This window comes from Hypanus sabinus, chromosome 11 (genome assembly GCF_030144855.1).
Source record: "Hypanus sabinus isolate sHypSab1 chromosome 11, sHypSab1.hap1, whole genome shotgun sequence".
NCBI lineage: Eukaryota > Metazoa > Chordata > Chondrichthyes > Myliobatiformes > Dasyatidae > Hypanus > Hypanus sabinus.
This window is the reverse complement of record NC_082716.1, coordinates 77,869,022-77,895,809: the sequence shown is the minus strand read 5'-3', so window position 1 is coordinate 77,895,809 and position 26,788 is coordinate 77,869,022. Positions and strand designations below refer to the sequence as shown.

General features: G+C 42.8%; 1 protein-coding gene across 4 annotated transcripts in view; it reads right to left on the bottom strand.

The window, feature by feature from the left end:
- Positions 1–22,036, bottom strand: part of LOC132402146 (flavin-containing monooxygenase 5-like) — a 49,971-nt gene extending 27,935 nt beyond the window's left edge. The window contains exons 1-4 of one of the 4 annotated variants that reach the window (XM_059984790.1): positions 21,555–21,646; positions 19,451–19,551; positions 11,663–11,800; positions 7,412–7,600 (exon numbers count right to left, since the gene is read on the bottom strand). In XM_059984790.1, the coding sequence (XP_059840773.1) occupies positions 7,412–7,600; positions 11,663–11,794 (321 nt within the window). In that variant the 5' untranslated portion in view covers positions 11,795–11,800; positions 19,451–19,551; positions 21,555–21,646. Of the gene's footprint in view, positions 1–7,411; positions 7,601–11,662; positions 11,801–16,979; positions 17,212–19,450; positions 19,552–21,345; positions 21,443–21,554 lie in introns of those variants that run through there. The other 3 variants (XM_059984788.1, XM_059984791.1, XM_059984789.1) reach the window with 3 other exon arrangements.
- Positions 22,037–26,788: the final 4,752 nt, after the last annotated feature.

Below are 26,788 nucleotides of genomic sequence, written 5' to 3'. Positions count from 1 at the left end.
TGCTGGATCACCACTGCCTGTTGCTTCAGTGACAAAGGCTGATTCCAGACACCACTGGGGCAGCTGTACCAAAATACATTAAATCACTCGACATAGTGGTGGCTACATCAGAAATATCGCCAAGTTTGATGATACAATATGTAATTCACTGGTGTATACTGAGCTATTGGGACAGTATTTTGAACCTAATGAAACAGTGAGTGCCAATTTTGCTGAGCCCATCAGGTCTAAAGGTATCCAGTTTGCTTTGGAGTTTGACTGTTCCAGCTGACCATCAGAAGTGAGTTTTTCTGAGATTGAACATTTGGAAACATCAGGACTGGATGAAGAGTCTCGGCCTGAAACATCAACTGTTTACTCTTTTCCATAGACGCTGTCTGGCCTGCTGAGTTCCCCTGGCATTTTGTATCTGTTGCCTAGATTTCCAGCGTCTGTTGATTTTCTTAGTTTTGACATTTAGAACCAAAGCCATTGTTGATTGTAGAAGATTTTAGGTTTCATAAGTGGAATCAAATAGAAAGGGAGCCCACTTCAGCATATGTGGCTGAATTGCAAAGATTGTCTGAGCATTGTCAGTTCAGTAATGGGCTTAATGATAGTTTGTGGGATCTTAAAGGAAAGCATTCAAAAACAGCTCCTAACTGAAACACAGCTTACATCGAAATGAGCAGTGGAAATCACTGTTTCAATGGACACTGCAGACAGAGACACAGTCAGGAACAAAAGTGAGCATAGGACAAGCGACTATAAACAGAAACCAGCCTGGCCAATCAAATTGTGCCACCGTTATGGCAGGGGCTCCCATGAACCAAAGAAATGCAGATTTAAAGACAGAACATAGAAAATATAACAAAGTAGGACAAATACAAAGAGTTTGTTGGGCAGACAACAAAAGGAATGTCCAGGGAAGAGAAAAAAGCTAAAAAGTCAAGTTGCAGTTTCAAGAAGAGCACTAATGTGTATGCTGTTAACATAACATAAGAACATAAGAGATAGGAGCAGGAGTAGGCCAATCAGCCCCTCAAGCCTGCTCCGCCATTCAACAAGATCATGGCTGATCCAATCTTAACTCTAGTTTTCACCGAATCCCACAAGGCAACAGTGCCAACCAACAGGGCACCATGCCGCCCATTTTATTTTATTATTCATCCCGCCCAAACCCATGTGATCACCCGGGGAAAAAAAAACGATTTGCCAATTGAGGAGAAAAAATCTGGAAAATTCCTCTCCGACCCATCCAGGCTATCGAAAACTGGTCCAGGAGATCTAAACCTAGCCTCATGTCCACTTACCTGCTCGCTCACCATATCCCCTAATGCCATTTTTATCCAGGAAAATGTCTATCTCCGTTTTGAGTTTATTGAGTGTAGTAGCTTCCACAGCTCTCTGGGGCAGTAAATTCCACAGCCCCACTACCCTCTGAGTGAAGAAATTTCTCCTCATCTCAGTCCTGGAACGACATCCCCTTATTTTAAGATTATGCCCCCTAGTCCTAGTTTCACCCCGCATCCACGCGATCAAGCCCCTTCACTATCTTATATGTTTCAGTAAGATCGCTTCTCATTCTTCGGAACTCCAAGGAGTAGAGTCCCAATCTACTCAACCTCTCATCATACATCAACCCACCCATCCCCGGAATTAACCTAGTGAACCTTCTCTGCACTGCCTCGAGAGCCAGTATGTCCTTTCTTAAATATGGACACCAGAACCGCATGCAGTACTCCAGGTGTGGTCTCACCAATACCCGGTACAACTGCAGTACAACATTTTGAGTGTCCACTACTGTAAAAACTGATACAAAATATTTGTTCAGCGTTTCCACCATCTCCATGACCCCTACCATTAATTTCCCGGTCTCATCTTCTAGGGGACCAACATTTACTTTAGCCACCCTTTTTCTTTTTATGTAACTATAAAAACTCTTACTATCTGCTTTTATGTTTTTCACCAATTTACTTTCATAATCTATCTTCCCCTTCTTAATCAATCTTTTTGTTATTTGCTGCTGATCTTTAAAAGCTTCTCGATCTTCAATCTTCCCACTAGATATAGCTACCTTATATAACTTTCTTTTTAGTCGTATACTTTGCTTTATTTCTTTACTTAGCCACGGATAACTATTTTTTCTTTTACACCCTTTTTTCTTCAGTGGAATATATTTTTCTTGATAGTTGTAAAATAACTCCTTAAATATACACCACTGATCAAGTACCGATCTACACTTTAATCTATTTTCCCAATCCATCTTAAGCAATTCCGTTCTCATACCATCATAGTCTCCTTTATTTAAGCTCAGTACGCTTGTTTGAGATCCAACCCTCTCATCCTCTAATTGAATATGGAATTCGACCATGTTATGGTCACTCACTCCAAGGGGATCCTTTACTAGGACATTTTTTATTAGTCCTGTCTCATTACACAGGACCAGATCTAAGACTGCTTGCCCCCTTGTCGGCTCAGTAACGTATTGTTCAAAGAACCCATCCCGAATACACTCAATAAACTCTTCTTCAAAGCTGCCGTGTCCAATTTGATTAGCCCAGTCAATATGAAAGTTAAAATCCCCCATAATTATAGCTGTTCCCTTATTACAAGCCCCAACTATTTCCTGATTTATGCTCCGACCAACTGAGTTACAGCTGTTTGGAGGCCTATAGACTACTCCCACCACTGCTTTTTTCCGTTTACTATTTCTTATTTCTACCCAACTTGTTTTGTTATCCTGATCCTTTGAGCCAATATCATTTCGCTTTATTGCAGTGATTTCTTGCTTTATTAACATAGCCACCCCACCTCCTTTTCCTTCTTGCCTGTCTCTCCTAATTGTCGAATACCCTTGTATGCTTAATTCCCAGTCCTGGTCACCCTGCAGCCATGTTTCCGTAATTGCCACAATATCATAACCATACGTAATTATTTGTACCTTCAACTCATCAATTTTATTCCTAATACTACGTGCATTCAAATAAAGGACCTTCAAATATGTTTGACACTTATTTTCTACCTTTTCCTTTTGTACAACTTTATGCTTATCTCCGTACATTCTTTCCCCTCTTGACACACTCTGTCTTTTTATTCCTCCACTTTTACCTACACCCATTACCTTCTCCATTGTCTTTTTAATTATTTGCTCTCTAGAATCCTCCCCCCCACTAGTTAGTTTAAAGACCTCTCTGCAGCCCTAGTTATATGATTCGCCAGGACACTAACCCCAGCCCGGTTCAGGTGAAGCCCGTCCCTCCGGAACAGTTCTCTCCTGTCCCAGTACTGGTGCCAGTGTCCCAAGAAGCAAAACCCACTTCTCCCACACCAGTCTTTGAGCCACGCGCTTAACTCCCTAATTTTATTTAACCTAGCCAAACTTGCTCGTGGCTCAGGTAATAATCCAGAGATTATTACCCTTGAGGTTCTGTTTTTTAATTTGACCCCTAGCTGCTCATATTCCTGTAACAGAACCTTCTTCCTTGTCCTATCTATGTCATTAGTACCGACGTGTACTAAGACAACTGAATCCTCGCCCTCCCACTGCAAGTTTCTCTCCAGCCCAGAAGAGACGTCCTTAACCCTGGCACCAGGCAGGCAACATAGCCTTCGGGACCCTCGCTCTCGGTTGCAGAGAACCCTATCTATCCCCCTGATGATACTGTCCCCTATTACTACAACATTTCTATTGTCTCCCCCCTCTGGAATGGCCCCCCCACTCCATGGTGCTAAGGGCAGGTTGCTCATCCTCCCCACAGTCCCCGCTCCTGCCCTCACAGGGAGTTAAAGCCTCGAATCTGTTGGACAAGAGCAAGGCCTGCATCTCCTCCAGTCCTACCTCCTGGATTCCCCTACTTTCCTCACTCATAGCCACACCATCTTGTGCTTGACTGCAATCTACATTAGTTAATCTATTAGGCGTGGCTATCTCCTGGTACACAGAGTCCAGGTAACTCTCCCCCTCTCTGATGTGTCGCAGTGTCTGAAGCTCGGACTGCAGCTCATCAATGTGAAGCTGGAGTTCCTCGAGCAACAAACACTTGCTGGAAATGTAGTCGCCATGTCCCTCATTTGGGTCTACTGGTTCCCACATCTCGCAGCAGTAACACATCACAAGAAAAAATCTATTGACAAAAAAAAATCTAATAATGATGAAAGTGACACAGGATTGTGCAGTCTTGAGATTTACAATGTTAAAATTAATAATACAAAGCACGGAAACAGGCCATCTCGACCTTTCTAGTCCATGCCAAACGCTTACTCTCACCTAGTCCTACTGACCCACACTCAGTCCATAACCTTCCATTCCTTTCCTGTCCATATACCTATCCAATTTTACTTTAAATGACAATACCAAACCTGCCTCTACCACTTCTACTGGAAGCTCGTTCCACACAGCTACCACTCTCTGAGTAAAGAAGTTCCCCCTTGTGTTACCCTTAAACTTTTGCCCCCTAGCTCTCAACTCATGTCCTCTTGTTTGAATCTCCCCTACTCTCAATGGAAAAAGCCTATCCACGTCAACTCAATCTATTCCCCTCATAATTTTAAATACCTCTATCAAGCCCCCCCTTAACCTTCTACACTTCAAAGAATAAAGACCTAACTTGGTCAACCTCTTCCTGTAACCTAGGTGCTGAAACCGAGGCAACATTCTAGTAAATTTTCTCTGTGCTCTCTCTGCCAACTGAAAGCAAATTAAGGAAGGTACTGGATGATGCCACAGCTCTCTCCATGCTGTACGCTATGAGCCATTGTCCAAAGGAGGAAAAACAGGCATTGGTGCCAACCTCTGTGTGCCTCCAGTTGGAAAGCATATTGGATCAAAGAAGGACTATGCTGCTCAGAGGAACTGTGGAAGTGATGAAGGCAAAGGTCCAACAACACAGTTTTTCTAAGCAACATATCTGAGAAAGCTTCTGATATGTTAATCAGGCAGATACTTGTGAAATGTGGCTTGGTGTTACTTATTGGAGTATAAAGTTGCATTGTTTGCTGTGTAACCAAAACTACGTAGTCAGCTTTGTGTTTGCTATTTGCTATGTATGTATCCAATTTAGTAGGAGAAAGAAATCTCTGTTTTGTCTCTGTACTATTGAACACATCAGTGACTTAAGAATGTAGCTAAATAAGAAGATAATGGTGTGTTAATGAGAGGCTAGCTAAGAGATAACTGTGGCCAGGGATGAGGTAACAGGTGGCCGGAAAAAGTAGATTAGAACATGATTAAGTTAATGGGTAGAAACAATAGTGGGAAGTAGGGAGCTGATGTACTGGTGATATGCAACTGTAGACCGATTGGATATGCTAATGAAATTAAAGCAGGAGATTGCTATAAAAAATGCTATGCACAAGGATGGGGGGGGGGGGGGACAATCAGCGACTAGCTCAATGACTGTCTCAGCTTTGATTTGCAAATTAAAGTTTAATACTTCTTGAAGAATCTACTGCGTCTCCTGGTCATTTGTGGGGCTGAAGAAACCACGACGTATGCTGGGAGTTCAAAGAGCTTCTGAAAAATTGCAAGCATTCAGCTTTTGTGAGTATAAAGATCCAGAATCTACACTGCGTGCATAAAAGTTATTGTATGAATTTCAAATGGGAGACAAAAAGCTGCTTGTAAAAGTAGATGCGAAGACCAAAAGTCCAGCTGGATGAATGGAAGGCCGAAAAGAAAGGAGTCAATAGAGATATGATAACAGAGGTTTTGTCAGAGGATGTTGTGGATGAGAAAATGGACAGGAGAGATCAGGTCATAAAGGGAGCAATAGAACAGTTAATAAGAAAATATCCCAGTGAAACTAAATGGACCTTCCTAAAATCAAGGTGCACGATCTAGAATGAGAAAAACAAGGTGACGAGAAAGGGAAAGGCGTGAGAAGGAGTGCAGTGAAAGAGAATAGGAACATGAGAAAGAAAAAGAAAGGGATTGAGGTATTTCCAGAGAGGGAAAAGGAGAAGAAAGTTGTGCAGAGTTGTCAGAAATATTTCCTAGAATATCAGAATCTTGCAATGACCATGGAAGAGGCCCCAGAATCTGAGGCTAGTTCCACACTACACAAGATAAATCCATAACTGAAGCTTTTTCTCTTCGTTTTGATCCTCTGTCCACACTAAAACAGTGTTTTCATCCCCCGAAAACGGAGATTTTCTGAAATGCTCTCCAGAGTGTGCAATTTTGAAAACGCCGGATTTGCCGGAGCAGTGTGGACGGGGTAACCAGAGAAATCTGAAAATGCTGTCATGACGTGCCAGAACAGATGGTGACGGCAGGGCGCCATTTCATTGTTTTGTTGAACGCAACCTAACAATTTCAGAACAGACGGCAACCAGACTGAAGCTAGAAGAGTTAGAAATATACTCACCAAATACTTTGACCCATAACTTACTGAATAAATAAGTATACTCAGTTTGCCCTGTTTTCTGTCCTTGCTCGTATGAAGATGGTTCACCTATTTATGCAAGAACTTCTCTGACAATAGATGTGTAACAGCCTAATGTAACGTTGTATGGAAATACAAGATAATACTGATGCAGACATGTTTTATACATTTAACAAGGGGCTTTATTAATGCGACAGAGTTAGTGAGTTTTTCAATGTTCATCCTCAGCCGGGTCCTACTGTCCGTGAACTCCCTGTTGGTTGCCTCCGTATGCTCCAGTATTTGTTTTTTTTTCACTTTTAAGTTCTCCTGCGCGAGAGCCAACAGCTGTCCGTTGTTTAAGTTTTTCTAGTCTATAACTGAACAAACGCGCACCAAGACTTTCACAGCGAGATTCGACACCAAACATGTCGCTTCTTTTTGGTAGATGTGTCCCGTGCATGCACAGTAGGAGGAGATTCGCCGAAATATCCGTTTTAATGTGGACAGAAGTATTTTCAAAAACGCTTAGTGTGGATGCCTATCATTCTTATGCGAAACCAGCGTTTTCAAAATTATCCGGTTTGGTATGGACATAGCCTGAGATTGCTTTCAGAGCCACAAGTCTCATCTACCAAGCAGAGTGATCCCTGTTTCAGGAAAGACATTATTCTGCAAGAGTAAGAAATCCTCCACAGTGATAAAATATTTCAGCCTGAATGGGACAAGTTAAAATTTACTATGCTGTGGATGTCTCTGTATAGTAGTTGTATTACATAGTACACAGTGTATATAGTTAAGATGAGTTCTTTATTGAGTTGTTTATACCTAAACAGGAAGGAGTATTGTATAGTATTGTTGTATTTCAACACACACACATACACACACGCACATGCACATGTTAATTGCATATGTCAACATGCTACCATGTGATACATGTACACCTTGCTAAAAGTAAAGATGAAACTAGACCTGCTTTCCCAGACTCCCAGGTTTCCTTTGAATTAATTTAAAATTTTGATAATAGACAACAGATAACTTTCCTCAAAAATAGATGTAAATTTTACCGCAAATCGTATATACTTCCTCAGATTGAAATGTGTAGCATAAAGGACCAAATACTCCATAACTTTGGAGTGATGCATATAGTTTGAACAATCGTCAGGAAATGGGAAGTCACTGTAGCACATCATCTCTTTCGAGGTATTGCTGATCAGCGACTTATAGATGCTAGCTCTCCCATCTGACACTTCTTCCTGAATAAAGTTAAAAAGAATACATTTATTAGCAAGTTAATACAAAATTACTAGTATGATTCACCCCACCCTCAAATCAGTTCTCTAGAAAATCAGCTGCTTTGTTTTGAGAATGAAAGTTTTATGCACATTTTCCTTGTACCTCTTTCTCAATGGTACGGCAACCAAGACTGCAATTTCCCCAAGTCACAATAATCAGACTGTTCATGGTTGACCTATAATCACAGTGTGGCTTGGATTTTGCTTGGCTTTAGTTCACTTGCAGACTGTTGGCAAATCCAAACACAAAAGTTGTCAAAATTGCCGACAGATTCCTGTGGACAAAACCAATTGTCACACTCAGTTGTTGGTCTTATGTACAGAACCCTGCTGCGTACCACAAACAGACTGCAATTAACCAGTATTTAAAATCTGCTCATTGATCGTACAACATGCACAGGATCCATAAGCCCAGTGCATAAATGGAAATTTCACAGCAGAAATCATGAAAGCTAAATAAATAAAAGGAATCCAGCTATTTTCTCAATTCGTTTTTGTTCTTTAAGAGTTGTCTCAAATAACTGGCTGTCTCAATTAACCAATGGCCCAATTAACCAGAATTCACTGTATTTTCAAAGGCATCTATCCAATGTCAATTATTCTTTCTCTTGGAGGAAAGAAAATCATTTGTTATTTTTCTCCTTATCATTTGGTAGCCACAGCTTAAGTTTTGCTAGTTGTTCATGTTACATAAATACAACAATTCGGAATTCTAATTTCAAGGAATGTGGAGGGAAGAAGATCTTAATAATGTTCATGTTCCACACTTTAACTTCTGACTCTGGATCCACAACAAGAAGAGAATGCGACTTGATGTAAACATTTCAGTATTGCTTCTGGATACTTTGAGCATCTTCCTGTGCTTACTGTAGCCAATAAGTGGCCACGAGGTACATGCTCATGGTCTTCTAGTGCTGTAGACCATCCACATCAAGGTTTAACATGTTGTGAATTCAGAGATGCTCTTCCGAACACCACTGTTGAAAGCCATGGTTATTTGAGTTGCAGTCACCTTTGTGTCAGCTTGAACCAGTCTGGCCATTTTCCTCTGACTTCTTTGCAGATCAGCTATTTGCATTAATGAGCAGGTATACAGCTGTACCTAATACAGTGTCCACTGAGTGTATATTTCCAATACTTTTAAATGCAGAAAAGGTGTGCATAATTTGTGAAATATTTAGCAAACTGTGCTTCAGTGTGCAGGACACCACCAAAGTACAGTTAACAGAGACCATCCTCCACTGCCTACATACTATGTCCTCTTTGTGCTCCCATTGCAAAACCAAGGTTCTCAGTCCCATTCTGAATGGAATGCTATTGGACCCCTCAATGTAAATATTCATCCTAAATTGTCAAACCAGAACAATGAGAATTCCATAGTTTTGGATCATTGTCACAATTGTACCTCTGACACGTGACAGTGTTACACAATCCTGGAGTTGTATTCCCTCTTCACAATGAAGCTTCATTGTGAGAGCTGGATAGAGAAGTGAGGAGTCAATTTCGAGAATTACTCAGATATAAAGTTAAAAAATCAAACCCATGGCCAATCCAAACCAATTTGAAAACTGTAGGAATTTGCAGAAAAGCAGTAAATGTGTTGTTGTGCTAAACGAACTTTGTTCTGGGGCACAGAACAGAAGCTAACCATCTTGACCATCATCATTCAAGATGGCACCAGTGACCGATGATCCCTTGGGAAACATCTTTCAGATAGTTAATCCCTTCAATTATTTCACTTTCTCTGCGATTGTTCTTTTGGTCTTGATTGTGTTACAGAAACTATTGGAGCCTGCGACATGCAGTTTGGAATTCGATCGAATGTTCTAACGCTCTCACCAGGTCCAGAGAGGACCGAGGGCACAAGTTGCATCGTGGAAAAGATGAGAAATGGGGCGCGGGGGTGGGGGGGCCATGATGAACTCCATTTCAAAGTGCTGAGGAAGATTGAAGCACCAAAGCGAAGGAGATCGGCAGTCACTCTTCACAGAGGCCGTGGGGTCGACAGCGGCTGGCAGCCCGATCGGCAGCTTTCAAACCCGGCGCGGCAGTCGCTCCTCGCAGAAGGACTGAGTTTGTGCAGCTGCTCTCCTCAATGCTGACAGGAAGGTGTTTCCGAAAATCTGAGATCTCTGTGATTATTGGACTGTACTTTATATTGCTGTCCTTCAGTTTTTGGTGTGTTCTTTCTTGTTGCCGGCTGGCAGATGGGGGATATGTTACTTTCTGTGCAAGGGAGGGGTTGGGCTTTTGATGCTAGTGTCACTATTCTCTCCTGTGAGGGAGGAGGTTGGGGGTTTGATGTTACTGCCACTTTCATTTTTTGAGGGAGGGGTTTGATGTTACAGCTGCCGTTTTCCATGTGGGTGATCTGTTAGCTTATGTGCGAGGAAGGGGGTGGGGGGTTTTGGGGTCTGCGAGTTTTGTTTCTTTTTTGTTTCCATGTTGGGGGAGGGAGATTGAGGTTTTTTGTCCTTCAACAACCCCCATGGTTTTTCTGTACTTTGTAGCGATCTGGAGAAGATAAATATCAGAGTTATGCTGTGCATGCATACTTTGACAATAAAATGAATGATTCGAGGTTGAGAAAGTACCGAGTTAGTTTGGTAAAACATGACTTAAACTGAACTCACAATTTCAACCTTAACGCAAGTCATCAAGGTCCCTTGGGACTGGGTAGCTGTGCACCAGGTAGAAAAGTTAATATACATAAAAATAATATTTTTGTGGAGTTACACCCATTTTAAATTGATCTCAGTGAAAGCAGGAGATTTTTTTAAAGTGCAAATGTTGGATATGTGGAATAAAAACAGGTGTGCAAAAACTCAGGCCAGGCAGCATCTGTGGAAAGAGCAATACAGTTAACATTTCAGGTCTGGGATCCTTCAACAGAACGAACTTGGTGGAAACTCACTTTCTTCCACAGGATTACTCAATAACAAGTAGGTTTCATTGGTGCCGAGGGCAGTGGTCACTAGCGGGTCGCGAAGAAATGATGTGATTAGGCGATATGAAACGATATGAGTCAGCTGCACCTTTTCTCATTGCCTGTCACGCAAACTGTTGAAATTGAATGCATGCGAGGTCATTACCCATGCGAAGTCATCAGTCGCCTAAACGCAGTGACACCCTCGCGCCAGGGATCACTGGTTGGCCTCAGGTAACCAGCTGGCGAGAAGTGCCGTTGATACTGGCCTGGAGCAAGGACCGATGGGCGCCGCCTCTAAACCTATTTGGTACACCAAACGTTCGTGGGGAACCCGGTGCTAAAATAATTGCAGACAACCTAATTCAGGCTCAGGGTTTCGTAAGAAGCAGAGCAGCTACCTTGCTGTGATCTACTGAAAATCATCCCTTGAGCCAAACTTTCATTGGCCAATAGATTCTACCTACCTACAAGGGGGCTGGGCACAGTCACACTCCTGTCACACTCCTCGCTCGGTCGGTTGCTCTCTCTGGACTGCGACCGCCACGGCCCTGGTACGGGGACCACCTTGTCCTCTCATTGGTGTGTTGCAATGATTTTATATGTTCATATGAGGAAAATATGTGCTGTGTGTTTAATATCCAAACGTTACTTAAAATGTTACAATGCTATTGACTTAAAAGTGAGTTATAATTAGCTTATCACTATGTTCATGCGATGAAAACACGCACTGTGTGTTTAGTATTAAATTCGTTAGATAAACCCTTTTAAAAATGAAATTGAGTGTATTAGCCACTTATAACTGACATAGTAGTTGACTTATCACCTATATTCTGGTTGTTATTAACAACCCCCCCACCCTCCATCGGCTGGTCCGCAAGAATATTGTCAATATTAGCTGGCCCGCGGTGCAATAAAGGTTGGTGACCCCAGGTCTAGGAGTTCATGCTGTTACCATATCTGATTAGGTCTCCCAGGCCTGAAACATTATCTGTTTTTTTTCACATATGCGGTCTGATCTGTTGAGTATTTTCTCTTTTTATTGGCAAGGGCTGGCATGGAAACAGCAAAAAAACCAATAAAACACCCAAACGTACCTGGAAGTTCCAGAGCCCTCCAATGTCGTTGCTTTTTTCAAAGCATACAGGCTCCAAGCCTTCATCCAAACAGCATTTTATACATGCTAGCCCACTGGCTCCAGCCCCAATGATAGCGACTCGCTTGGCCATCTTCACCTGACAAAGGAAAAAGCCAGTAGCTTGACTTCATTTTACAAAATAAGAATAGATCTGGAAACCATATCTATCATGTTCCCCAAATATTTACAGCTATACTTTAGAGCACAGCCACACTATACTTGGGGCAGCATGGCAGTGTAGTGGTTAGCACAATGCTTTACAGTGCCAGCTACCTGGGTTCAATTCCCACCGCTGCCCGTAAGGAGTTTGTATGTCCTCCTCGTGACCGTGTGGCTTTCCTCCAGCTGCTCTGGTTTCCAAAGATGTACTGGCTGGCAGGTTAATTGGTCATTGTAAATTGTCCTGTGATTAGGTTAGGATTAAATTGGGGATTGCTGGGTGATACCGGTTGAAGCCTAATCTGTGCTGCATTTCAATAAATAATTATTACACAACACAGCATGAACTCTTTTTAGGGTCGTTACACCAAGCTAATGGAAATGTTGGGCTCTTTTAGGTTTAAATTTTTGTTGAGTATTGTCTATGGTTGTTAATTGATAATAATGGATAAAATGTTGGGGTTCCTGTTACAACATGGTACACATTCTGCGTAACAACACTAACCACCCCCCACTTCATCATCTGGAGCAAAATCTCGGTTAAGTCTGCACAATGGCATTAGCTGTTCCCAATCAGCGTGTCTGTCAGAAATGTGTTTAATTATCACCTGTTTTTAAAATCATTGGACAAGAAGCATATCCTTCAGAAACACAAAGCCACCCAGGATAACAACACACACAAAATGCTGGTGGAGCACAGCAGGCCAGGCAGCATCTATAGGGAGAAGCGCTGTCGATGTTTCGGGCTGAGGCCCTTTGTCGGTACAGGATGACAGCTCTGGAAATTGTGACTCAACCTTTGCTCTGACTGCGAGGTCCAGCAGATCATGTTTACTAAGCCTCTAACCCTGGTCTTTACCCATACCAGAAAAAAAGCATTTAAATTTGTTTTTTCTGTTCTTATTCTAAATGCCTGTTTAACACGCTGTTTTAAACAATGCACTGCATTAGCCCTTCATATGACAATAAAATCCAGTCATCTTTATTTTTCTTTGTTCTATTCATTGACAATACATGTGCAATCTTAACTGTGAGATTCTATTTCCATAATGTTAAATCAGACTTTAGATCCAAATTCCCTTGAAGATTGAGATTAACATAGGATTAGTGACAGTGGATGACTGATGGTCAGTAAAGAACCGATGGGCCAAAGGGCTTGTCTCTATGCCAACCTGGAGCAATCCCATTCCTCCAGTTATTTACTGGAACACTAACTGTCCCCCCCCCCCCCCCCCAACCCCATGGAAGCTGTTTTACGAGCTGAGTTCTTCCAGTGTTTCAACGGCTCATTCCTTGAGAGAACTACATTAAGTCACTGTGTTTTTAAATTTAAAATAAGAATCTAAGCAGTTATTTAAAAAAATCTCCCGATTGCTCTTCTTACTGGGTGAAATTTCAGCAATATTTTGGTTCTTTTGTATAATCAAACTTATTTATTTATAATTATAGGGAAAAAATGGCTCTCTGGTGGGAATTGAAGTTGATGTAACAAAGTTTAGCTTTGGGTATTCATTCTTAATAATGGCAAGTAAATAAAACATGGTTAGCACAACTGATACAGACTTTTCTTTTGGAATTTGCATAAATAGTACGGCAGAATCTTCAGATTAGTTTATACCTCAGATTGCAATAAAAATTCTTGCTTGTATGAAGCTTCTTAATTCCTTGCAGTTTTCCCTGGAAGTGAAAATTATGCCGAATCTATTGCAATTATTTCATCTTATTTATCTCTGAGAGATTGTAACTGACAAAAAAAATCTTCTGTGTCCACTGTTAATAATTGCTGGAATCCCACAATATTAAATAGTTCAACACGTTCAGTGTAAAACGTTGAAGTACACTTAGCTTGATGGTCTATCAATATGTAATTTTCTCCCATTTATTTTATATATAGTTGGAGGGAGCACAAATTCTTAAACGTGTTACCATCAGAGGCACTTCCTGACAGATAGGCAGAGTGAGTTTATAATTACCCTGCTCTGCTGCCAAATATTAACTTACATTAAGTCACTGTGCCACCAGCCGTGATGTCCACAGAGTAGGAAGGTCATGATGTTAATCATCACAGCCTGTAACTAATGCACTCTCTTAATCACATGTGGCTGAAGGTACATTTGGCACAGGAGGAATGCCATCTAACTGACCCATCCCCATGCTGGCTGGTAAACTGTTTGGAGGGAATCAATGAATCTGACAGATATTTCGACGAATGTCAAGTGCAGTGAGGATTTTAGAACTGGCAAATATTTTGGTGACAAGAAGGACGGGGTGTCCAGTGTTTGAAGGGTGTAATAAAGACAGTACTGGCAGCACATATTGGAGTCGGTTTGTGAAGAGCTGAGGAAGTGAAACAAGAGGGAACTGGCCCAGAGGAGTTCAGCTGAGATCAGCCATGATCATATTGAATGATGGGGCTGGCAGGCTTGAGGGGCCAGGCAGCTTAATCTATCTCCTAGTGTTTTTGTGCAGTCCAGCGGTGGGTAGGAAAGGGTGAAGCAGTCAGGCTTGAAATCAGAGTAAAGTCGAGATTGCAGGTTAGTGTGAACCATGGTGAAGGAGCCAGGTTGAAGATGCTATCACCTTACAGACCTCCCAACTGTTGTATTCCAATGATCAAGCGATCCTGGAGTGTTCAACAACAGACAACCCCAAGCCAACCCGATCCAAGCTCCAAACTATGTTCCTAAGGGAAAAGTGTAAGGAGAGTGAAGTTATCCCAAGTGCTTCATAGCTGGAAATTTCATTGGACACACAAGTGTGCCTCACATTGGGAAAAGTCTGTTCGTATTTTTTTCAAGTGACACACTATAATCCTGGAAATGGACATCACTGTGTGTTGGTCAGAAGCAAAAAACAGCAATGACACTGATATACAACTGGATGCACCTGAATCATAATCAGAATCAGGTTTAATATTGTGGCATACATTGTAAAATTTGTTGTTTTCCAGCAGCAGTACAGAGCAATACATAATAAAAACCCTATGCATTACAATAAGATACATACATATATATATAAATTAAATAAGTTAGGCAAAAAAGAGAGCAAAAATAGTGAGAAAGTGTTCAAAGGTTGGGTCAGAAATCTGATGGAGGAGGGGAAGAAACTGTTCCTAAAGCATTGAGTGTGTGTCCTCAGGCTCTTGTACCTTCTCCCTGATGGTAGCAATGAGAAGAGGGCATGTCCTGGGTGATGTGGATCCATAACGATGGATGCTGCCTTTTTGAGGCATCGCCTTTCGAAGATTTTATTTATTTAGTGATACAGTGTGGAGTTGGCCCTTCTGGTCCTTTGAGCAGCGCCGCCCCGATTTAACCCTAACCCAATCACAGGACAGTTTACAAATGACCAATTAACTGACCGGGTATGTCTTTGGATGGTGGGAGGCCACTGGAGCACTGGGGGGAAACACATGCATTCCATGCAGAGGACATACAGTCTCCTTACAGAAGATGCTGGGATTGAACTCCAAGCTCCCACGCCACAAGCTGTAAATGCATCATGCTAACCACTATGCCCTCATGGTGGCCTCTATGTCCTCAATGTTGTGGAGGCTAGGGCCTGTGATGGAGCTGCCTGTGTTTTCAACCTTCTGCAGTTTTGTTTGATTATGTGCAGTGGTCCCTGGATACCAGATGGTGATACAACCATTTATCTCCATTGTACACATGTAGAAACTTTTCTGGAGTCTTTGGTGACACAGAAAATCTCCTCAAACTCCTCATTTTCATGCCTTCTTTGTATTTGCATCAATAGATTAGGCCCAGGATAGACCTTCAGAAATGTTGGCACCCAGGAATTTGAAACTGCTCACCCTTTCCATTGCTAATCCCTCAATGAGGATCGCCTTCCTGAAGTCCACAAACATTTCCTTGGTCTTACCGATGTTGAGTGCGAGGCTGTTGTTGCAACATCATTCAACCAGCTGATCTATGTCGAGCTGTGGGTTAAGCTGCCATCTTTTGAGGTGTGCTGGTGTTGATGGCTAGCAAGGAGGAGACGCTTTTTCTGATCTGCACTAACTGTGGTCTCCCGGTGAAGAAGTCAAGGATCCAGTTCCAGAGGGAGGTACAGAGGTCCAGGTTTTGAAGCGTGTTGACTCATACTAAGGGCATAATGGTTTTGAATGCTGAGCTGTAATCAATAAACAGCAGCCTGACGTAGGTATTACTGCTGTCCAGATGATGCAAGGCTGAGTGAAGCGCCAGTGAGAATGCATCCACTGTAAATCTACTGCAGTGATGGGCAAATTGCAGTGGGTCCAGGTCCTTGCTTAGGCAGGAGTTGATTCTAGCCATAACCAACATTTCAAAGCACCTGATCACCATAGATGTGAGTGCTGCTGGGCAATTGTCATTGGGGCAGCTCACCCTGCTCTCCTTGGGCACTGGTATGATTGTTGCCCTTTTGAAACAGGTGGTGGGAACCTCCAGTGAGAGGCAGAAGATGCCCTTCAACTTTTCTGCCAGTAGGTTGGCACAGATTTTGAGTGCCTACAAGGTTTCGCCTGCTTGAAAGATGTCCTGATGTTGGCCTCTGAGACAGAGGTCTCAGAGTGGCCAGATGCTACAGGGATTTGCACAGTTTAGTTTTATTCTCTTCTTCGAAGCATGCATAAAAGGCATTGAGCTCATCTGGAAGTGAAGCATCTCAGAATTTCATGCTGTTGGGTTTTGTTTTGTAGTAAGTAATGGTCTGCAAATGCTGCCAGAGCTGGCATGCATCCAATTCAGTCTCTAACTTCAATGGGAATTGTTTTACCTCTCTTAAAATAGCCTTCATATGGTGTGCCTGGACCTCTTGTAGAGTTCTAGATCACTGGTCTTGATCACCACAGGTCTAGACCTCAGCAACTGCAAATCTGCTGTTTTTTTTTACCGAATTGCATTTAATTGACTTTATTACTTACACCTTTCATATACATGTAGCAAAAATCTTTACATTACGTCTCTGTCTAAATGAGCAATGTGCGATTTATAGTAATTTATGATAAATATTATGTACAACAGGATAGTCAATATAACAGAAATACAGTTGCTGTGGTACCATTTTCTGGATGGTAGTAGCTGGTTGGGTGACTCAGGTCCCCAATGATCCTTAAGGCTCCTTCTACACACCTGTCTTTGTGCGTGTCCTGAATCCATGGCTTTTGGTTTGGGTATGTCCGGTATGTTCTCGGAGGCACACACACATCCCCACAGGTTCTGATGAAGTTGGTGACAACTGTGGTGTATTCACTCAGAATCCAAGATGAATCACTGAATATTGTCTGGTCCTCCGAGTCGAAGCAGCCCTGCAATCGCTACTTTGCTTCCCTTCATCACTAGTGCTGTGGTCTTTAGCGTCAGCCTGGAAGCCAAGAGATAGAAGCACAGCCAGATAATCGGACTTGCCAATGTGATGGCACGGTAACAGCTCCTGACTGTGATAAAACAGTATTCAAGTGTGTTGGCTCCTCTGGTTCCACAGGCGATATGTTGGTGGTAGTTATTCAGAGACTTCTTCAAGCCGGCCTGGTTGAAGTCCTCTGCAATGACAGGGAAGGCATCAGGGTACACTGTTTTATGGCTGCTGATCACGGTGCTCAGCTCCTCCACTGCAGGCCTGATGTTGGCCAGGGTGGAATATACACTGCTACCAGGATGACAGCAGAAAACTCACTCGGCAGATAAAATGAATGACACTTGGCTGCTAGAGGTTCCAGGTCTGGTGAGCAGGACTGAGATAGCACTGGGTCTGTACACCACAATGAGTTAAACATGAAGCACACTCCACCCTCTCTACCTTTAAGAGTCTCTCCAATCTGTGAGTGCAGTGAATGGTGAAGCCCTGGGCTGCAGCACTGCATCTGAAACAGTGGGAGTAAGCCATGTTTCCATGAGGCAAAGTACACAGCAGTCCCTGATGCCACTCAGTTCCTGCAATCTTGCTCTGAAGTCCTCAGTTTTAATTTCCAGAGCACGTACATTCATCAGCAAAATGCAAGGGGAAGGGGGTCTTAATCCTCTGTGTGTCAATCTTACTTGCAGCCCAGTACGTTTCCTGCAATTCCTTTCTCTTAAAGGGAAACAGCACTCGTGACCTGAGTTGACAGTCCAGGGTCCATCAATTTTGTGGATTAACAGATTTTTTAAACAGTTGCTAACTGATGTACCCAAGGCTGTGAGTGTGAATTTTGTAACACCAACAGTTCTAAACAAAAGTCCTTATCTGCACTCATTGTCATATAGATATCACATTGTATATCATCTTTCTTTTGTTTTACTGATGATAGGATACCAAGGATAATTAAAGTAACTAATGGTTATTTTTAAGTTGAAGATAAGATCAATACATGTATTCACCATCCAACAAAGTGATTAAATCAGTAAAAGAGAGATACTTATGTGGATGTTGAATCCAAAAGAATAATGGGTAACAAATTCAAATAAGAGAAAATTTGCAGATGCTGGAAATCCACGCAGCACACACAAAATGCTGGAGGAACTCAGCAGGCCAGGCAGCAGCGACAGTCCATAGGACCGGAGAAAAAAAGATGAGGGGTAGAGTTAAAAGGTGGGGGAGAGGAGGGAGGAACACAAGGTGATAAGTGACACTGGGAAGGGGTGGGGTGAAGTAAAGAGCTGGGAAGTTAATTGATGAAAGAGATACAGGGCGGGAGAAGTGGGAGTCTGATAGGACAGGATAGAAGGCCATGGAAAGAAAGGGGGGAGGAGAGATGGGCAGGCAGGGAGATAAGGTGAGAGAGGGAAAAGGGGATGAGGAATGGTGGGGGAAGGGGGTGCCATTACCGGAAATCGAAGAAATTGATGTTCATGCCATCAGGTTCGATTGCTTATAAAATACATAATCCTGAAGCTTCAAACGTTGAAACTACAGGTATTCACAAATGAAATCTTAACGTAATACACTTGCTGCAGGGAAGATTTAGCTCCATTCTTCACAAGTAGTAGTATGACATAAAAGATGCGGATTTTGTCCTGTGGTGTTAGATAATTATCCACAAGAAATCAGAGTGTGTGAATGCGGTCCAGTCTATCACACACACCAGCCACCCCTCCACTGACTCAGACTACACCACCCGCTGCCTCAGGAAAGCGGGACCGAGGATCCCGGCTATTCATTCTTGTCCCCTCTCCCATCAGGCAGAAAGTACACAACCTTGAGATCACCTGCCATCAAACTCAAGGGCAGCTTCTATTTCATTCTTATTAGATTCTTGAAAAATACTAAAAGAACTCGATCGCCTAATCTGCCTCGTGGCGACCCTTTCTTTGTACTTTATCTGTCGGACCTGCAGTCTCTCTGTAACTATCACGATATTGTTCTATTACTAACTGGATGTCGTGGTCTGTCGGCGTCGCTCACAGCGGTTTATCGTTGTCTCGGTACACGTGACAGTAATAAAACTATCCAATGGTTTTTTGATTTACTACTTTCAGGAGTTTTGTGGCAGGTATCACTTTCTCCTTCTTGTTTTCACTGTCCAGTTTCACTTCCTCATTCTCTTGCAAAGCTTTAATCTCAGGCCAGTTTCTGCAGTTGGATCGCTTGCTGCGAAGAGTGCAAGTCCAATCCCAACACTCACCGAATGACAGGCAGTGACCAGGGTTTGTCCGGTCCCAGTAGGTGGACACGGTCTGGACTGGTTCAGCCCCGTTCGGTAGCCAGTCTGATCTGTGTCTGATCCTGGAATCAAATAAACTGCAAACAGTCCTTTCTGCCGAAGTTGCTCGGGCCAACCATGATGCCTTCTTGACATCCTGAGCTAGTTTCCTTGATCTGTATTTAGCCCACTTCTCTCCGAGTCTTTCCTGTCCACATGGCTGATCCTATCTGATGGCTAAGGTTTGGATGGGTCAGCCCCGGGCGGGTGTGGGGGTTTTGGTCCAATGTGGTCTCCTCTGGACATCGGGAGTCTGACCTGATTAGGGCCGGTCTGCCTCGGACCTTGACTTGAATCACTTGTCAGTCGGAGACGGTAGCAGGTTGCCGAGTCTCCGCTCCTGGCGGGACAACAGCTCACGACCTGACCTCTCTGAACGGCTGATCTGAACTAGTCCCACTTAACCTGCACCTGACCCTGCACCTGACCCTGCACCCCGCCAATCCTTTCCTACCCATGACCTATCCAAATATCTTTTAAATGTCTGATTCCCTCTAATAGCCAGATTTTGGCCATTAAGACATTGACTGCTCATTTCAACGGTTGCTGCCCGACTGCTGAGTTCATCCAGCTTGTTTGTACGTGTTGATTTGACCACAGCACCTGCAGTGTACTTCGTGTTTAGGTCGTTAGGTCAACCTTGGTGGGTGTGGAGATCATCGTCTGGGGAATCGGGAATCTGACCAGGTCAGCCTCGGACCCCAACTTGATCACCGGTTAGTCAGAGGTACGGAGTCACCAGCTCTTGGGCAGGACAACAGCCCACGACCTGGACTTCTCCGGCAGAATGAATGAAATTCAAATAGACCAGAGCGGCGCGGCGGGGGAGGGGGCGAGGCACACCTTCGGTTATGGGTAATACAAAATAAATACTCTGTAATTCTGTAATATGCTGTATTAGTTAATTTTCACCTTGGTGAAAATTCCCAGAAGGATGGGGGTGTTATGAGTGATGAATAGATCTGATGGACAATGGGGTGCAGAGTTACCCGTTTCCCTCACCCCCCCCAGAACCACGAACCATTCCTGTTGCTATGCTGCTCTTGAGAGAGAGATGGAAAAGAAAACATGCAAGAACATCTGCTACAGATAAGAGAGAGGAGAGAGACTGTTGATTTACTGTATTATGACTTCTGCAAAGGTTATTTATCTTCTACTATTTTTGCTCATTACTATTCTTCAGTGGACTGCAGGAGTGGGCTGGTTTGATGGACACAGTCATTCAAAATTAATTGATAGCTGAGACCCCGTGAGTGGGGATAAAAAGACAGGTCTGGAGAGACACCCTTCAGACACACCAGTGGACCCTGACTGAGGGTAGTGAACCCACAAGGAAGGAGGGGGCATCGGAGACCGGACCAGGAGATCGGTCAGTTAAACTCAGTGTTAAAGCAGGGCCGGTGGGGACGTGTGTGTGTGTGTGTGTGTGTGTGTGTGTGTCCACTCATGCCAGAGTGACGAGTCCACCACAGAAGAACGGTCTAGCTGAATGACGGAGGGTTCATAATTGAATGGCCACAACGACATGACAGATCAAGAAAGGAGTAAAAGGTTTGCCTGCTACAACAGTCGCTGTTACATCTCGCTCTCTCTCTCTCCCCAACGATTACAACACAACAACCATAACTACATCAGCACTCATGAACTGAACTGAACTTTGTACTTTTCTATGACATTTCATTTACCCCTAGACATCGATAGAGCTTGTTTATTATTGCGTATTATTATTCCTACACTTTTAGGTTTATTAATGCTAACTTGTGTTATATATATATTTTCATTATTGGTATTGTTTTGCCTATTTTACTAATAAACACCTTTGAATACAGTACCACCAGACTCCAAAGGATTCTTCTTTCTCTGCTGGTCAGACACCTAGTTACGGGGTACGTAACATCCAGGACTTTTGAAATTTCTGAGTTAGAGAAAGTGGAGCAGAGTTGTCTGAAACAAATGGCGGTCGCATTCCAAAACAGGTTGAAAACAACGTTCGGGTCAACTTCACCATTCCGTGTGACCTACTCACCCGTTGAATCACAGCCCACAACCTCGGCTGCCGGCGGGACTCATTCCCAGGACGACCCGACGTCGCTCTCTCTGCGCAACGTGTGAAGCTGCAGCGAATCGGATCTGATTCTTGCTTCGCCACTGTGTCTGTTCGGTTGTACCTACACCCTCTAATGCGGGCTAGCTGCCAAATGCGTACGGGTTGGTACATTCATTGGTGTGTATGTGAGGCAAAATCAGTGGGGGGAATTGATGAAATCATTGTAAAGATAAAATTGTATTAGAGCCAACAACTCAGTCGTCCGTTTCAACTACTGATTTGCCTTATTATTGAATTAAACGTCTATTTTAAAATTATAAGGGAAAAAACTGCCTTTTCCAAATGCTACCCAACCCCCTTTCCGATCTATTGGTCACCAATTTGTGTTGAGCTACTAACACAGTATTTTTTGTTGTTTGACATTGGAGACACTTTCTTTTCCAACTGACTTACATTTAAAATTCTGTTCTCTGGTTAACAAATTCGGAAATGTACAAGATCATACTACAGTGAAAATTAAAAGTTCAAATAATAAAATGTACTGTAAGTTGAACTTTGAATGCTTAACTCTCAATGCATAATCTTGTGTATTTCAGAATATAAATTGTTTTAGAGTAGTCCTAACTGGTCTACAGTAACCAAAGGTGAGCACAATGCGTAATCTTATTTATCTGTATTTGCCCATTTCCCTCTAAAACTTGATTGTCAGTGTAAATTTTATTACTGTATCTGCCTTAATGACTTCCTCTGTCAGCTCATTCTATACACTAACCACTCTCTAAGTGAAAATTACTTTACTCTTCAGGTCCCTTTAAAAATTTTCCTCTCTCACTTATGCACAGACCTTGAGTTTTAATTTAATTTATTTATTTATCTAGAAATACAGTGCAGAACAGGCATCTCCAGCCGCATCTCCCAACAACCCTCAGTTTACCCCAAGCCTAATCACAGAGCAATTCACAATGACCAATTAACCTACGGACTGGTAGGTCTTTGGACTGTGGGAAGAAACTGCATTTCATTGGGAGGACATATAAGCACCTTACAGAGGACAGGAACCTATCTGATCTTTGGCCTCAGCTCCCATTTTACTCTTTGAATCTCAGTATCCTTGATTTTCCTGTTAATCAATAAAATTAAGTGCAGCTTTGAAAACACAGTTTGAGCCAACCTCTACAGTTCCCTGAGTGGAAAATTCTGAAGATTCATTATTTGAGGGGAATAAATTTCCCTTCATCTTAGTCTTGAGTGGTGAACAACCTTTTTCCCGAGACTCTACTCTATTGTTCTAGACTTTGGATGAGGAGAAACATTCTTACAGCACCTATCCTGTCAAGAACTTTCAAAATTTTCCGTGTTTCAACAAGACTCTCAATCTCTAAAACTTCAGAAAGTTTTGGTTCATATCACTCACTGTTTCTTCATATCGTAACCTCATGGCAGGAGTCTTCATTAACCTTCACTACAGAGCCTGGCTATGCAAATGAAGGAATTAAACTCTATGTTTCTGACTCAAATTGGGTTGTGGGTATAACCTTACGAACCAGTTGGGTTCAGTTGGATCTGGCTAAGTTGTGATTTGAGAAATGAAAAAGAGAGAAAATGAGATGGGTACATGGAGAAAGGCAAACAATGTACATGAAAGAGGTGGAGAGATGGGCTGGGGGATAGGCAAGCAGAGAGAAGGCATTGGGTCAGACTGACCTTACACCTATACAAAACTTTATTTAACTGCACTGCCTCTAAGTTAGTACATGTAGTACTCCAGTTGTGGCCACATTTAAGTTCATAATGGTTAGGTAAAACAGCCTACTCTTACTTTCTATTTAGCCCATGTGGTAAACTATGTATACCTGTCTGGGCACGCCTCTCTGCTGACTGCTCCTGTGACTCCTCCCACAGACCCTTGTATAAAGGCAATTGGGGCACTGCTCCTCCCTTAGTCTTCGTCATGCTCCCTTTTCACTGTTAATAAAAGCCTATCATTCACTTCCAGTCTCCTAGAGTTATTGATGGTGCATCACCCCACAATAAGGACCAACATTTAATCTGCCAATTGACTACAGTACTTACAAAGACTAATCTGACCTTTGGCCTCAGCTCCCATTTTACTGTTTGAATCTCATTATCCTTCATTTCCCATTGATCAATAAAATTAATTGCAGCCTTGAAGATACTGAATGATGCAACCACTAGAGTTACTCCATGCTAACTTTCTGCAATCCTAGCTGCACTGCACATTCTTTGTAACTGCAACACCATTATATATTATGCATTCACTTTTTAAAAAAAAACCTTGATGTAATTGTGTATGGCATAGTCCACCTGGATGGTATGCACAACAAAAGCAACTCATTGTATCTTCTCACATGCAACAGATCGTTTGTTATGTGCCATGTCTATGACGTGCGAGATCATGATCTTTCCGTGACCATGGTTGTTCTTGGAAAACTTTTCTACAGAAGTGGTGTGCCATTGTATTCTGGGCAGTGTTTATACAGGACAGGTGACCCCTATCATTATTAACATTCTTCAGTGATTGTCTGGCATCAGCACTTGTGATATGCACCAGCTTCTCATATAACCATCCATCACCTGCTCCCATGGCTTCACATGGCCCTGATCAGGGAGCTAAGCAGGTGCTACACCTTGCCCAAGGGTGACCTGCAGGCTAGGGGAAGGAAGGAGCGCCTCACACCTCCTTTGGTAGAGACGTATCTCCACCCCAACACCCAACTTGCGGCAGTAATAAACCAATATTAATTATCTTGTAAAAGGATTTCTCTGAACAATAACCTTTATCAAAATTAGAAACGGGATTTCTAGAAATCTAAAATAATGGCAAAAAAGTGTCAGAAAGTCTCAGCAGCTCAGGCAACATCTGTGGAATGAGAAACAGTTAATTTTTCAGCTCTGGGATTCTTTGTCAGAACTGGGTATTTCACGAGTACACTTCTGACAAACAGCATAAAAGGACAGAGATAAATTTTCCATCAGTCATGTTTGATTCCTATTTGGTATGTACTAAGATGTGATTGTAAAACAAAATCAGAATCAGGTTTACTATCACTGTCTTACATAATGTAAAATCTATTCCATCAGTATGTGGACTTTGCCACGAGGGGGGAGAACATGTTGAACCTGGTTTACACAAACATTCCCGATGCGTAACGGGCAGAGCCCCGCCCCCACCTCAGATACTTAGACCACATCTCTGCTATGCAAATCCCAGCATACAGACCGCTCGTCAGGTGCTCCAGACCAGTTCAGAAGCAGCTGAAAACCTGGCCAGCAGGAGCCATCTCCGCTCTTCAAGACTGCTTTGAGCACATTGACTGGCACATGTTCAGGGAGGCTGCAATCGATGGCGACTCTACCAACTTAGAGGAGTACACAGCATCAGTGACCAGCTACATCAGCAAGTGCATTGACGATGTTACTCTGTCCAAGACCATCACTATACGTGCCAACCAGAAGCCATGGATGATCGCAGACGTGCGTGCACTGCTGAGGTCCCGCGACTCTGCCTTCAGAGCAGGCGACAAGGCAGCTCTAACAACAGCTTTTTTAATAGTTATCAGACCACTGGAAAATGATGCTGTAAAAGTAGTAGTAGAAAACAAGGAAAGGTCTGATGCACTGCAGAATACTTATTGCATCAGTCTTCACTGTCGAAGGCACTAGCAATATGCTGGATGTTTGAGAGTGTTGGCAGTTGCTATTACTGGGGACAAGGTGCTTGGGAAGCTGAAAGGTGTGAAGGTAGTTGAGCTACCTGGACCAGATGGACTACAGCCAGGGTTCTGAAAGAGGTAGTTGAAGAGATAATGGAAGCATTAGTAATGATCTTTCAAGAATCAATAGATTCTGGCGGCATGGTTCTAGGGGACATGAAAATTGCAAATCTCACTCCGAGAAGGGAGAAAGGAAATTATAGGCCAATTAGCCTGACCGCAGTGTTTGGGAAGATGTTGGATTCAATTGTTAAAGATGAGATCTCAGGATATACTTGAAATAGGCTAAAGTCAGCATTATTTCCTTAAGGGAAAATTTTCCCTCACAAATCTGTTGGAATTTGAGGAAATAACAAGTAGGATAGACAAAGGAGAATTGGTGTACTTCGATTTTCAGATGGCCTTTGACACATGAAGCTACTTAACAAGACATGAGCCCGTGGTATGAGAGGAAGGATACTAGCTTGGATAGAGCAGTGGCTGATTGGCAGGAGGCATAGCGTTGGAATAAAGGGAACTTTTTCTATTTAGCTTGCGGTGTACTGCAGGGGTAGGGGTTTGCTTCTTTTTACATTATATGTTAATAACTTGGATTATGGAATTGATGACTTTGTGGCCATTTGTGGATGATATGAAGATTGGTGGAGAGGCAAGTAGTGATTAAGAAGCAGGGAGTCTTAGATTAGGAGAATGTGCAAAGAAGTAGCAGATGGAATACAGTGTCAGGAGTGTATGATCATGCACTTTGATAGAATGAATAAAAGTGTAGACTGGTTTCCAAACATGGAGAAAATTCAAAAACCTGAGGTGCAAAATGACTTGGGAGTCTTCGTGCAGGATTTCCTAGAGGTTAGACTAGAATAAAAAAAAAAGCAAGGATGTAATGCTAAGACTTTATAAGGCACTATAAGGCCTCACTTGGAGTGACACGAGTAGTTTTGGGCCCCTTATCTAAGAAAAGGTGTGCTAACATTGGCGAGGGTTCAGAGGAGGATCACTAGATCGATTCCAGGAATGAAAGGGTTATTGTATGAGAGTATTTGATGGTTCTTGTCATGTACTCATTGGAGTTTAGAAGGGTGGTGGGGGGGGGGGTGTTGAGGGGAGTAATCTCATTGAAGCACATCAAATGTTGAAAGGTCTAGATAGAGTGGATATGAAGAGGACATTTTCTATCAGCTGTATAGGATCAGGGAGAAGGTATATCCTCAGAATAGAGGGGGCACAGCCTCAGAATAGAGGGAGATTCCATTTAGAATGGAGATGAGGAGGAATTTCTTTAGTCAGAGAGTGGTGAATCTGTGGACTTCGTTGCCACAGGTGGCTGTGGAGGTCAAATCATTGGGTGTATTTAAGGCGGAGATAGATAGGTTCTTGATTAGCCAGTGTGTGAAAGGTGATGGGGAGAAGGCAGGAAAATGGAGTTGAGAGAGAAAATGGATCAGCCATGATGAAATGGCAGAGCAGAGCAGACTTTGC